The sequence below is a fragment of the Gobius niger genome (assembly GCF_951799975.1).
Source record: "Gobius niger genome assembly, chromosome: 17".
Lineage (NCBI taxonomy): Eukaryota > Metazoa > Chordata > Actinopteri > Gobiiformes > Gobiidae > Gobius > Gobius niger.
The window spans coordinates 6,836,979-6,851,473 of record NC_136868.1 but is presented as its reverse complement, the minus strand read 5'-3'; the positions used below and the strand labels follow the sequence as shown (position 1 = coordinate 6,851,473).

At 42.1% G+C, this 14,495-nt stretch overlaps 1 protein-coding gene across 1 annotated transcript in view; it reads right to left on the bottom strand.

Moving 5' to 3' along the window:
* Positions 1 to 347: 347 nt before the first annotated feature.
* dipk1ab (divergent protein kinase domain 1Ab) overlaps positions 348 to 14,495 on the bottom strand; it is a 38,209-nt gene continuing 24,061 nt past the window's right edge. The window contains exons 2-5 of the mRNA XM_079574965.1: positions 4,985 to 5,113; positions 4,734 to 4,841; positions 3,242 to 3,412; positions 348 to 1,360 (exon numbers count right to left, since the gene is read on the bottom strand). Of these exons, the coding sequence (XP_079431091.1) occupies positions 548 to 1,360; positions 3,242 to 3,412; positions 4,734 to 4,841; positions 4,985 to 5,113 (1,221 nt within the window). The 3' untranslated portion in view covers positions 348 to 547. The remainder of the gene's footprint in view (positions 1,361 to 3,241; positions 3,413 to 4,733; positions 4,842 to 4,984; positions 5,114 to 14,495) is intronic.

Genomic DNA, 14,495 nt, shown 5'->3' with positions numbered 1-14,495 from the left:
GGGTGGCGAAGCAGTTGGCGCTCGTGCTTCACCTAGAAGGTCCCGGGTTCGATTCCCACCTTTCTCCCCGTGTCTGCATATGGCGACTTTCAGGTCAGGATGAATGTGTTTCCTGTGTCTAAAATGACCACAAGATGGCAACACAGAGCTATGCCTGGCTTGACTAAAGTTTGATAAAGGCTGAGCTGATTATGCCAGTGTTTTGGCCCAGTCCAAATCTGGGAATGATGCACAAACCCTGCTTGGTGAATGTTAACACCAGAGACTGAACTGAATGCAAGTCCAGCTCATTGCAGACTGTTATAATTGACCACATTAAGACAGGAAGACACAGAATAATTAATTTATTTCCGTCTGTCACACTCTCAACTACATAAAACAGTTATATAAATTGGCATTCTTAAATAGACATAAAATTCAAGTTAAAATATATATTAAATAGTGCTATTTAAATAAGCAATCCTAATATTTGATCCACAGTGGTTAGTAACAAGTCTCTGGTCCTGGTAAAAACTGGGACAAAAAGTGTGCAAAACCTTTTTTTCTCTTAAGAGTCTTTAGTGTGAGAGATTTTCTTCCACAAAAGCGTTTTCAGATTGTTGAGGATCAGCGAGTGCTCGATCTCCATTTGCTCGTTGGTCCCTTTGAGAGCAATGCATGCGTACAATTGCTTCTCCAACTCTTCCCTCACGTCTGACGGCACTCCTCTAAGTATATAGTCTCTCAGCGCTTCGCAGGCTTTGGCTAAATTGGGCCTCGCGACATCGGTGGTGCATCTATGCTTGGTCAGATCGCACGAAGTCACGCAGTCTGACCCATAAACGCAATCTTCGTCATTGTCACAACGCTGCTGCCTGATGGTCTCTTGGAAAACCGTCTCTGGCACAATGTTGCGAGCGTCTATCACCTTAAAGTCGTGCCTGTCGTTGTAGCCAAAGGTGAGAGGGCTCACGTCGCACATTAGGAAGCTGCCAAAGTTACCGTGGAAGACGTCCTCGACTAATTCGAGCAAGCCGATGGAGATTTTGGCCTTGTGCGGCCACGACGGGGTGAACCACTGATCCATGCGCCTGCGGAGACCGGCGGGTAGCCACACTTCGATGAGCCACGGCAGAGTTATGCCGTACAGAGGGGAGTGCGGGACCTTTTCCGTGACGTAGAGGTCGCCACAGAAGCCCAGTAGCTTTGGCGTGTGTTCGCGGTCTTGCAGGACCAAAGCCAAGAGGAATTCGTTGAGCTGCAGCAGGGCCCATGTGGAGCGGGCCTCGGGGAGAGAGATATGCCCGTCTCTGTTGGCGTCGGAGATGGACAGGACTTGAGTCGCCAAGTCCGAGAGGTCGGCCTGATCCCCAACTTTGGCCTAAAAAACAAATAGTATAATATTACCAATTGTATAATAGTACAATGAGGAAAGGGTTTTTCAGCATTGGAAAAACTCTTTGGAGCCAGGGTTTTAAGCTGCTCTTGGAAAGTCGAAAGTCTCATTAGAATCAATGCATCCAAGTGTCTCTTGGAGTCGCCCCTGGCCTCAAGGGGGTGGTATTACAGCAATGTCAGCTCCCACCATAAGGACCATAGAGAAGCACATTCCTTGCCCATTGGCTCAGACCTATTCACCACAACTGCCTCTAAAATCCTGCATTGTCACTCAAAAAGTTGTTACTTCCGATCCGAATTGCCGTCATGCACGAGCTTAATATAGAACCTGCAGTTACACGTATGACCTGAGGTGGCAGTAGCGAGTATAAAATGGCCATCCAGTCCCTTTAAAGGTACACGATACAATGCTGAAAAACCCTTTCCTAATTGAAATTCACTTGTCACATTCGGCACTTAATAAGATCACTCAGGTTGTTGCAAAACAGACAGGAAATGTGCAAACAGTGAAATAGTAGAAAAAAGAGGTATCTTTTCTGCAATAAGTAAAAGCAAAAGTCTTAAGGGGCGGAATTATAACAATAAGGAAATAAGAATCAATGAGGAAGGAAGTAGAATATCGAGGTGCAAAGTTTACAGTCCTAGTGCAGGTTATAGGGCTTTTCCACCAAGGTGCCGGTTCTGGGCTGGTTCTGGTGCCGGGTTGGTTCCATACTGACTTGGTTTTCCACCAAAATGAGAGCTGTGCCATTGTCATAGCAACGCTTTGGGAAGTCAACATCAAAAATGGATACTAACATCTTACTACAGCCACTTCTGGTTATAAAATACAGAAAAATAAGTTTATGTTTCTGTCACAGCAGCCGTTAACATTTTGATTTCTTCTTTCTAACTCTTGTTTTAGCTAAAGAGCATAAAGCAAAACAACAGCTTCCTCCTCAGACTGTTTTGGCTTCTCCAGGAATTAATAAGCACAAGCTAACTAATTTTGATTGTTTGTTGGAGGAGAGAGCCACGCCCCCAGCTGCTGACATCACTGGTGCTCGTTTCTTGGACCAGCTTTTAATTGGTTCCCAACCGGCACCAGATTTTGGAACCAAGAGCCAGCGTTTTTTCAGTGGAAAACGAAAGAACCGGTTCTGAAACTGGAACTGGCCCAGAACCAGCACCGGCACCAGCTTGGTGGAAAAGGAGTGATGATGGTACAGGGAATAAAGTGGTGCTGATACAGATTATTGCACGTAGTTTTGCAAAGGAGTTTATTGCACATGTTACTTTACAGTCTTATTGTACAGTCTGACAGCAGTGGGGATGAAGGACCTGCTCCTTCTTGCACTGAGGGTGTCTCAGTCTTCCACTGAAAGAGCTGCTCAGCTCCTCTACAGTCCCCTGCAGTGGGTGGGAGGTGTTGTCCATGATGGAGGTGAGCTTGGCTCCTTTAAAGTACTCATGACAGCTTTAAGGTTTTCATGTTTTTCTAATAATTTATCATTTTAATCAGATAATACTAGTCGCATTCTTATGAAATTGGCATTTTAATTGAGATAATTTCATGTGTGACTTCGGAGTTTTCGTAATTTAGACATGGTTTACACCTAGTTTAGACATAATTTAGCCCTATGTAAATATATAGACTATATTTAGACCTTCAACCAATTTTGTTCTGATTTGATCTGGGTATAATGAGGTGGTAATTGATGTGAAAAGATTGAGAACGACGGCTATAGTGTGATTATGGCCCTCTCTGAGATGAAGGCAGGAGCCAGTATTCTTGTACCAATAGCCTAATATTCTCTCTGAATGTTAAATATAGCTTGTTGAGGTGTCATCTGAAACCCATTAGTGAACTATGTGATCTTCAGACCTTGAGATGGTTGTAGATCATCTCCCTGAACTTCTCCACGGAGGTTCCTTTGGGGGGAGTGTCGTAGGACGCGGCCTCTCTCCTCGGTTTGTTTCCTAAATCGTAACGAGGGGCGTCGTCCAACTGGCACTTGATCACTGCGTCCAGGTCGCCCCAGCTCCCAGAGTAAACCTGGACACAGCGGGGCGAGGAGTATGCAGATTTAAAGTACAGTATATGTAGCATGAGACCTTTATAGAATTAGAACTCAGTCTATAATTGATTGTAACAAGTTGACCTCATGGGGACACACTTATTAAAATGATATGCGGGAGAGGGGGTTCCAACCACTAGACAAAACTTGAAGACAATTTGAAAGCTGAGAACCTCCTCAAGAACAAGACACAAGATCAGCTGGAAATGTAGCTATTACCATTTAAATCAGAGAAAGTCCCTTTAGTGTTTAGTGTGTAGGAACTGGCAACCCACAAGTAAAGATCTTTCTGCTTTCTCAATGGATAATTGGCTTGCGCACAAAAATGTCACCTCCAGTGCATCGTGAGAGCAGCAGAGAAAAGCTTTGTGTGATATTTGTGTGTTTTATTGTGACATTATTTTAAGTTTTTATTGTCTTTACTTTCTTAGTTCTGACGGCATTGTTGGCAATGGCATTACTGGCATGATTAAAGGGATATTTCAGGATTTTTGACAGTTCTTATGTTTGAAGAGTTACGTGGCGCTAGGCTAATACAAGGCTAGCACATTTCTATGGTATCAGCTAGCCTGCATTAAAAACAGTCTGACACACTCCACAGTGCACCTGAGGTAAATCACTTATAACACCAGACTAACGATATAAATGTCTGTGTCGATAAAGTAATTTTAACCATTTTGCATTAAAATAACGTATATTTGAGCAGCATCAGCTTCGTGGTTGTATAAGATACGCGGCGGCGGAGTGATCTGCTAGAAAATAGTCCCTCAAAATGCGATCATTCATGTGATGCAAGGTCAGTCATATTGCAAAAAATATTCTATGGACACAAACAATTATATAATTAGTCTGGTGTTATAAGTGATTTGCCTCAGGTGCACTGTGGAGAGGGTCAGACTGTTTTTAATGCAGGCTAGCTGATACCATAGAAATGTGCTAGCCTTGCATTAGCCTAGCGCCACATAACTCTTCAAACAGAAGAACTGCATGAATTCCCAAAAAAATATCTCCAGAAATCAGCAACACCCTGGATAACTAGGAAATGAGGCCCTTTGTCAAAAATCCTGAAATATCCCTTTAAGACATGTGAAGATAGCCAAATAAATGTCTGTGGAAATCTAAGAATCACTTGAGCCTTGATAAAAACTCTGAGGGAGCAACACCGCTAAAACGCTAAAATAAATCCTGTTGTCTCAAAATGTGTCAGTTCTGCTTTTGAGAAAATCGTCTTGAATAAAAACGTGGACAGGCTGAATTGTGTGTGGTGAGGTGATACTCTGGTTTGTGTCAGCTCGGTACCTGGCTGTTGGGTTTGGCCGTGAAGCACTTTCCCAGGTACAGCGTGTCTTTCTCGCACAGGCTGCTGCAGGCCGAGCCGTCAATCACCCCCTTCCTGAATTTGTCGCACTAGAGGATAACACAGAAAAAACAGCGAAAATCCCCCAAGCGTTATTTCATGAAACATTTCCTCGAATCGAGATGAAACGGCAGAATCATAGCGTCAGGCGCCGTAGAATAACACATAGTTCTCAAGTCTGGATATTACTCACAATGGAGTTTTTGCAGTCGTGCCCCCGGCAGAGCTCTGTGTAGGACGAGTATTCCACGTAGACGATCCAGCTGCCCACGAACACAGCGAGCCACGAGAAGAACAGGTACTTCATGTGCAGGTACCGGGCCTGGGGACAGAAAACACTCACACTTTTACTGTGAGTCAATAAATGTGAGAGAGAGAGAGAGAGACTAATATCACTCAAACAAAGGAGATGTTAGTCTTGAAAAACACAGTATGTGCTTATCTATACCAGGAATGCACTGTTCAAACAAATTACTTTTCGTTATTCATTCCTTCCCTGGGGCCTGGCCTTGTTTCAAATTAAAGGCTAAGATTCATATTTTCAGCACAACTTAAAGGTTTTTTTTTGTCCTCCTTTAGGATATTGTAAACTCATACATTTGCGGGAAAAAAACCCACTGTCTGTGTATCTAATTATTAAAGAGGGGGTATTATGCTTTTTTCAATCACATAGCACCAGTCTATATCACACTACAATGATGACCAAACCTTCTGTTGGTCTGTAAATGCAGTAAATTAGAATAACTGCCTTGTATAAAATTGCTCTCTCAAAATGGCTGTAGCGAATGTCTTGAAATAGGCCTCTGTCTCTTTAAGAACCTCTGACTCTTTCCGACACACCCCCTCCACACGCTGTCTGTGGCATCAGAGGGGAGGGGGTTCTGCTGAGGAGCAGTGGTCGGTTACTCGGCTGGTGACGAAAGCTCGGAGGCGTCTCCAGGAGGTGGGGGCGTTCCTAAAAGGACTCAGGCAAAGCTACACCTAAAATGGCTGCCATCAGAGTTTTTACAGATTACTCAAAAATACGTGAATGTGCCAAGGCAACACTTCAGGCATGTTTTTAATGAGGGAATGACAAAATAACATGATGTAAAGCTTGAAAAAGTCGATTTTGCATAATACCCCCCCTTTAAGCATCTGTTTATGAACTTGAAGGCTAGTTTTTGCAGAGCCTTTTTGCAGAACCTTGACCCTGCAAGGTGTGAAAATGCGCGAGGTGTGAAAATGCGCCTATAAACACACCCTGAAGAATTGGAATAAATGTGTAAACCAGAACTAACATGTTAATTTAGTACCTTCCTCTTTCATTGTTTGTAATAACCCCCATGTTTTCTTTTTTTTTCTGTGGCTTTTTTGTTGTGTTTTCTGTCTTTTTTTGGGGTCATGTGTTTTTTAGGCTGTTTTGTCATATTTGTAGCTTCTTTTTTTTTGTCGTGTCCCATAATTTGGCCAAAATCGGCTCGGACAAATTGATACAAGTGGTGACAGCTCCATCCCTGTATGATTTGATGGTAACGCTCTGCTTTTCATGGTTAGCCCAGGGACCTATTGTTCTCTGCTCTGCTTGCTTTAAGAAGGACAATGGTTAAAAGGAAAAACAATTTCTCTCCTTGCTGACCACTCGAGAGACTGACTGATATGCAGGGCCGACTTAACCTACCCAGAGGCCCCTGGGCTAACCATGAAATATCAACCCCCACCCCCTCTCCCCCACACACACACACACACACACACACACACACACACACACACACACACACACACACACACACACACACACCCACTCACTCTAACTTCAGCTGACTCATTAATGTAAGCGATCATAACCATTATATTCTATACTCACAGAGGTGTGTTTCCAATCAGAAAATTACGAAGCCCCTAAAGTTCTCTAAAGGGAGAAAATAAAAGACTTTGTGACACTAGTCCTGTTGGTCTGCTCCACTGGACATCACAATATGCAAAGTACAAAAAGTTTCAAGTTTGATGTAATAAACCAGGTGTCTCTCCTGTGACTGAACACAAGCGGAGCCTCTAGCCTCCGACACCCCCCTGTACCGAACATAATTACTGGCACTACAGGTCGCCCCAGCGGTACCAAAGGATTTGTCAAAAGCAGAGGACAAATTTCCCTATGGGACCTAATAAAGTACACCTTTATAGTGACATTTTTCATTTCATTTCATTTCATTTTATTTATTCTTTTTTCAAGGTAATGCAACCTAAAATAAAGCAACAATCCAACAAAAAACAAACAAACAATACATTCCATGAAAAGAAGAAGAGGAGTTGGATGAAGAAAAAAAATCTTATAAACTCCAACCCCATTCTTGAAGAAAAACTTACAAACTAGATGGCCTAACCGATGTAAAAAACAACAACAAAAAACAACAACAATTACATATACACATACATACACATACACATACACATATACACACATATACATACATTTTTCAACTCAATATGTGACTTGGGAACAATTACATGTTTGGTGTTGTGTTGTTTAGGGCTGGGTACTGCTATATACATGCAGATACAGATACCCGAATGATACTTTCTGAACACCTATACCATTGTTTCTCATTGGGGGGGGGGGCCTATGTGAGTGTTTGGTAGGGGGTCCTTCGAAACATTTTTTTAAAAGATGAAACTGAATTGTATTTCAGTCTGATTTTAAAAGAAAAATAATTACGTGTGTTTTTAGCCTTATTTAGCCTTATCTTTGCCTTTTCTAAATACTAATAAATCTGAGTTTAGTTAGAGCATTTTCTAAATAATCGGAGGCACCCTCACGATACTACTTTTGAGTTGAAATGAAAGACCCTTTAGTCTTTCATATAAGACAAAAAAGTTGGGAACTACTGACGTACTATAATATTTGTCATATATTCATAAAACCATAAAACAGAACAATAAATTACATTTATTCCATGAAAGACTATTTCTTTTAAATGCGTATACTTTATATGAGCTGAAACAAGTAACTTCCTTTAATCCCTGAAACCAACAGGCATATGCAATTTCTCCATCTGTGAGATCAATAAAGTATCATCTTATCTTAAAAACACAATGGCCACAGAAATGGACTGAATTGCTATATAATATTTCTATTGTATTTCTACTTCATGTATTTTCCCCCTAGGCCTGTTTGTATTGTCCTAGTCTTGTATCTTTGTGTGTCTGTGAGACATAGATGAATTTCTAGCTCAGTAGACAATCAAATGTATTTGTTTTCGATACCAGTAGCTTCCCTAAGCTTTTTATCAATAGTGGTATCGTTTAACAGTGTCCAGCTCTTGTATTACCTCAAACTGTTTTTAATAATAATAATAATACATCGAACTTATAAAGCGCTTTTTTGTACACACTTAACTTTCATTTAAGCAGGAAAGTCCCACTGAGATTCAGATTCTGTCTCTGGGGAGTGCCTAAAGAGAGGGCCATAATGCTCTTGTTTTTAGTGGTAGGGGAAACCAGAGAGTGCACCTGGAGGAATGACAAGGGGAGAACATGCAAACTCACCAAGTCTAGAAATGAATCCAGCTATCGAGAAAACACCCGTCACCAATGAATGTGTTAATAGAGGACATCTCGGTTTCTTTGTGAATGTGGGTCCCTCTGCCCTCCTTTGAGGGGTTTAATTTTACTGATGAAGACGTCACTGTGGACTTCACCTAATTCTCCTCAAACTGAATCCTCCCACAGTGGAAATACGCCCGACATAATTATAACTGACAGAGAAGTGAATATGCAGAAGACTGTTATGTTTAGCCCATCATTTTTTTTTGTTATTTGCAAACCAAGCAAAAGAAGAATTGTTTCAATTATTGAGCAGAAGTAGAGAACACATTTCTGTAAAAGGACAATACAAATAGACTGCCTGACCAAACAAATGTCGCCACTTTAAAGGAATAGGCCACTGTTTTTCAATACTGAGATATGTTCTTCCCTGAGCTTAGACGAGTTGATGTGTACCTGTCCGGTCTGTGTGCGTGCCCGTGGAAGAGCGTGGTCACTTCTAACTTCAACCCGTTTGGAGCTACAGGAATACATTGGAAGAAGCCAAATGCTAACAACATCTTTGGTCATTTTGCGTGACTGAGGGCACGCACAAAGACCAGACAGGTACGCATCAACTCGTCTAAGCTCAGGTAAGAACATGTTTCAGAATGTAAACATGGTGGCCTGTTCCTTTAACTAATTGTTCTGATCTGGGGTCGCTGCTGTTGGTCAGGTCTATGTTCAGCAGCATCAACTGATGAACTGAACATCCTGAATGACCAGGTTATTCCATCTACGGACTTCTTCTTCCCTGATGGGGGTGAGGGGTGATTTCTTCAAATTCCCGATAGACATGATTGACAAGCATATTAAAACCCCCCGCCTTAACCAAGCACATTTTCTCCAGTTATGATCCAGGTGTCCAGGCATTACCCAAACAGCTTCTTAGTAAATGAGTCGTAAACGAAGATGAAAGAGCAACAAAAACATGACAAAAAGCAACAAAAAAGCGACAACAACATGGCAACACAACGAGGAAAACCTTAGATGAGTTTTGTAGGTCATGGCTTTCAAACGAGGCATTACACCGGCCTGTGGGCTGTAAGAAGCTTTTAGACGGTCCTGCTTTTGAACAGATGCAACAAGCAGGATTCATCATTGTGAAAGAGTGGTTCAGGGAGCGTGAGATGTCATTTTCACACACGGATTGGCCCCTACGGAGTCCAGGTCTAAACCCTACTGAGAATCTTCGGCATGTGCTGGAGAAGGCTTTGCGCAGGCGTAGTGACCTTTGTTTTGTTCAGGCTGTGTACAATAACAATATTATAAAATGGTAATACAAAATACTGCCACTCGTCACTCATTGTACATAAGGTACCTCTATTTTAACTATTTAACTGTTTGCACATTTCCAGAATATTTTTCACACCCTGAGTGATCTTATTAAGTGCCGAATTCCTCCATTGTGAAATCAATAAATCAAATCTTATCTCATCTTAAAGGGATACTTCAGGATTTTTGACATAGGGCCTAATTTATTAGCTATCCTGAGTGTTGTTGATTTCTGGATATATATATATTAATTAATTCAAGCCTTATATTTGAAGAGTTTAGTGGTGCTAAGCTAGTGCTAGGCTAGTGCATGTCTATGGTAACTAGTAGCTTGCATTAAAAACTGTCTGACCCGAGCACTTATAACACCAGACTACCCATGTAAATGTCTGTGTTGACTGAATAATTTTTAAAATCTAACCATTTTGCATTTAAAATAACTTATATTTGAGCAGCATCAGCTTCCTGGTTGTAGCTACGCAGCGGCGGAGTGATCTGCTCGGTTACCGGATCTACAGTAGTTTGTTTACGTGCTGCCGCATTACTACACGTGGAATTCACAAAGGAGCTTCTACAAATCAGATATGGCAACGTTTGGAGGACGACCCCATGATTTTGAAGAGGTTTTTAATGCAGGCTAATAGTTACCATAGACATGCACTAGCCTAGCACTAGCCTAGCACCACTAAACTCTGGACTCTCTGGATAACTAATGAGGCCCTATGTCAAAAATCCTGAAATATCCCTTTAAGGATGGCATTGACTTTGGAGCATAAAATATACAGCACTTTTAGTCCATGGGCCAGACCAAATATCGGTACCGAAAAGGTGGCAAAGGCTATCGTTGATTTTTAAGTAGGTCCATGTCTGAGGTTTATATTTTTGTATGATAGCCTTTTCAGAGTTACAGCTTTATCATAGTTTTCAGCTGTTGAAGTGAACCAACGCCATGTCAAAAAAGTCGCTTTTGACACTGGTCCTTTTTTTGATTGAGGCCATTTCCAGCCCATTAGATACTGATTTACACCATTGTATTTGGTATCATTGTAAAGAAGACATTTCCATGTTTCATTTGAGCCCAAATGTACTACTCTGTGACTATTACCATGGTAACCATAGCTCCTCAAACTCAAACCTGAGGACATTTTTTCACCATTTTCATAAAAACAGTTTTACTATGTTTAACGCTGTTTCTTCAAAGAACATCACAGAGACAAATGTTTGATACTGGGTTACTCTCTAGACTCTGAGGATTCAGGAAATGTATAAAATGTCAGTACTTTTTCAACTTAAGGCTTCACTGTGAGCCCCGAAGTAAAAGAATGTCCACCTCACATGAGCCTCTCCCATTGAAATAAGCCTATATCTGCCATTCTAAGGTTGGAACAGCTGGTGAGACTTTCTGTCCAGGACAGGCCAATGCAACTTGAAATTACATTTGTGGAGAAGAACAGTTCTGTATTTTCAGCAAAAAGTTGTTTATCTATTTTATATATTGTAGATATTTATCATATTATATGCTATATACACACAATGCCATTCTGTTTCTTTCACTACTATACATAGTCCTGTACATTTGTCTAAAATGTCTCAATAATCCAAGATAATTCCAAAAGTGTGTCTTTGTAGACACCACATGGTTGTGCCAAAAAAAATACCATATTTTACACTAGATACTAACTTAGTTGTTAATGTTGAATTTGAAAGTTGAATTTGAAAGTTGAAGTTGAATTTGAAGTTGAATTTGAATTTTTCATAAACCACACATTTGAACAACATCCTTTTTTACTGATTAGTAAGTTAATAAAGTAAAACATTTTGTAAGGTCATTTCAGTAAAGTTGTTTTATTTCATTACAAATAAATAAAATATAGTAATATAGAGATGGTGAGGTGTGAGGTGTTATAGATTATAACCAGGACATGAAGAGTCAACTCAAAACTAAAGCTTAGCCTCATCCAGAACTAAATCACAGAGGAATTTCTCCAGCTTTTCTGTTTTTTTGTGTTTGTGCTGTATTAATGTATTTGAGTTTTTTTATGTTGTGTAATTTATTTATTTTCTTCCCAGGCATATTGAGTCTGTGCACATGAAATATGCTGTATAAATGAATTATTAGTTTTATGGACAGAAAGACACAGCCATGAACCGGAGGGTGTCCGGTTTGGGAACCCCAGGATCTCAGGTGTTGTTCTGTTGGTTTCATCAAATCAGGACCTTCAGCTGCCCTGGGGCAGTTTGCAGCCAAGTGTGAAGTGGGATGAGTATCAGCATCTCCAAATCCGAGGCCATGGGTGGCTTTCCCTCTCCAGATCGGTGGAGAGGCCTTGCCTCAAGTGGAGGAGTTCAAGTATCTCAGAGTCGTGTTCACGAGTGAGGGACGGATGGAGCGTGAGATCGATAGACAGATCAGTGCGACATCGGTAGTGATCGGTGTATCGGACTGTTGTGGTGAAGAGGGAGCTGATTTGCTGATTGATCTATGTTCTGCCCTCACCTATGGTGATAAGATCTGGGTAATGACCGAAAGGACAAGGTCGCAGATGCAGGCGGCCGAAAGGAGTTTCCTCAGTCACCTAAGAGGAGCTTGGAATAGAGCCGCTGCTTCTTCCCATCGGGGAGAGCCATCTTAGGTGGCTCGGGGACACACTGTCTCTATGTGGCCTGGGAAGCTTCGGGATCCCTTCAAAAAAGCTGTAGGAAGTGGAGAGGGATGTCTGGAAATCTCTGCTTTGCTGCTGCCTCCATGACCTGACCATGGGTTAATTATCTTACCACCAAGTGTGGACTGAATGAATTCGTTTGGGCGACTTGTCTCATGTGAAGAGTATTCCTTATACTCATACTCTATCCTTTCTTCCCTAGTTATGAACTATATCTCAAGATATTTTAACTTGACCACTCAAAGCATGCCTCCTCTAAAACCCCAGACCTTAGACTTGCCGATGCCAATCCTTGGTGCCGTGTACAAAGTTCATGGGCCAGATCTTGTGACTGGCACAGTCCGTGCGCAACTCTAAACGCAACGTGGTGCACGTGCGATCTTGCATGTGGCGCAGGTTTTGCGCTAAAGGCTGTGCTGCTAGGGAGAGGGCGTTGTTTAAGAAAAAGAGGCCGACTGAGGCGTGGTTCATTATAAGCAGCACTCGCACTGCTCTTCTATGGCAACCCTCACATTATGTTCCTCTTTACATCGCGCTGCCTTGTCTTCTTCTACGTCAAATTGAAAACAAAAGCGAAATTACCTTGAAAAGTCTGTTTGAGCGTAGGTTACGCACGGCCTACTTTGATACAGTAGATCAACACACACACCCCTAACACCAAACACACCCCTACCAACAAAACAACAACAGTTTTCCACAAATAAACCACTCATGCCTCAAGTGCCACAACACCAGGTCTGATCTGCGTTTTAAGGAGACATTTCCATCGTGTGTCAGTCTTTACCTCCTGATGATGCTCCTTGTGTAGCCACAGCTCAGTCCAAAAGAAAGAAGCACATTTCACAGGGCGCATAGCAACGTTTTTTTTTCCCAATTCAGCCGCTCCAAGAATCCTGCAGCTGTAGCGCAAATGTTCCAATACGCTACAGTTTTCTTGCAACTGCTGCATAACTCTGACCCCTCTGCAGCCGATATGACAGTTTCTGATCAATTAAATCCTGTACATTTCGTAACTTTGCGCATTCGAACGGTGTCCAACGTGAGGCTGCTCCTCTCTGTCCCGCTCGCTCAGCTAGGATCTGCAGCGAGTGGCTGCAGCAGCGGAGGAACACTTTTATTTCTTTAATCTTTATTAAACATTGCGCGCTGCATCATGCATGTTACGCATTTACAAGAGAACCCTCCCCTCGCTGAGCCACCTCTGCAGGGCTCAGCATCACCTCGGGCTGACAATAGTTATATCGAGCTCAGTCAAATGCAACTAGAAAACTGTCTCTTGGGAGCTCAGCAGGCACCACCTCTGAAAGCTCTTGTTGCCTCTTGTGCACATTTTATCTCAATACCAGCATCTTTTATGTGAATGGAAGAAACCAAAGCATCCAAAGAAAATCTGTCCACACAGACAGAGGATGTAAACTCCACACAAAAACACCTACATTGAGCTTCATACTGAGAGGCAAGACAACGCTAAGCACTAAGACTAACCACTGAGGGCATGCAATCTCTCCTGCGCATTCAATAATTTTTGGGCCAGATCTTCCACCTGGCGCAAGGACAGCGCTGCTCCAAACAAGACAAGACCCACATTATTTTCCTAGCTTACATCGTGCTGCCTCATGTTCTTCCTTTAGAGTTATGGGCTTCTATAAGCTCTATCAGATCAAACAAAAAACTTGAGCTAACCACTGTCCATGTCTGAGAGAAAAAGATGTAAAGCCGGTCCTGCTGTGGTTCCAGTCTGTACTCAGCCGAAATTCACCCCCACTTCTCCCTTGCCCCTTCACAGTCGCAGAGTCTGGTTGGAAGAAAACATAACATTGCTATTGGCCACAGGTCGCCATTGTCAACTGTTGCAGGAAAAGCTTGGTTCTTGCATAACCAACTGTCTAACCAACTACAGTTTGTGTCTCTGGGAGACAGCTCTCCCAGATCTCCCTCAGCTGCAGGAGTTATGCAGGACACAGAACTGTGGCTGTGTTTAAGCTGTAGCTAAACTTACAATTTCCACAACTTCTTGGACATAAAGGCATTCCCTTCACCCTTTTCTATCAGCATAATGTTTTTTGTACAAGGGGATTCAAGAGTGACTGAATGTCTAGCTGTCACCTCACAGCAAGACATTCCTGGGTTGGATATCCCAGGCCATGTGGGACCTTTCTGCATAGAGTTTGCATGTTCTTCTTTTTGTTTCATGTCCCCTGAGTC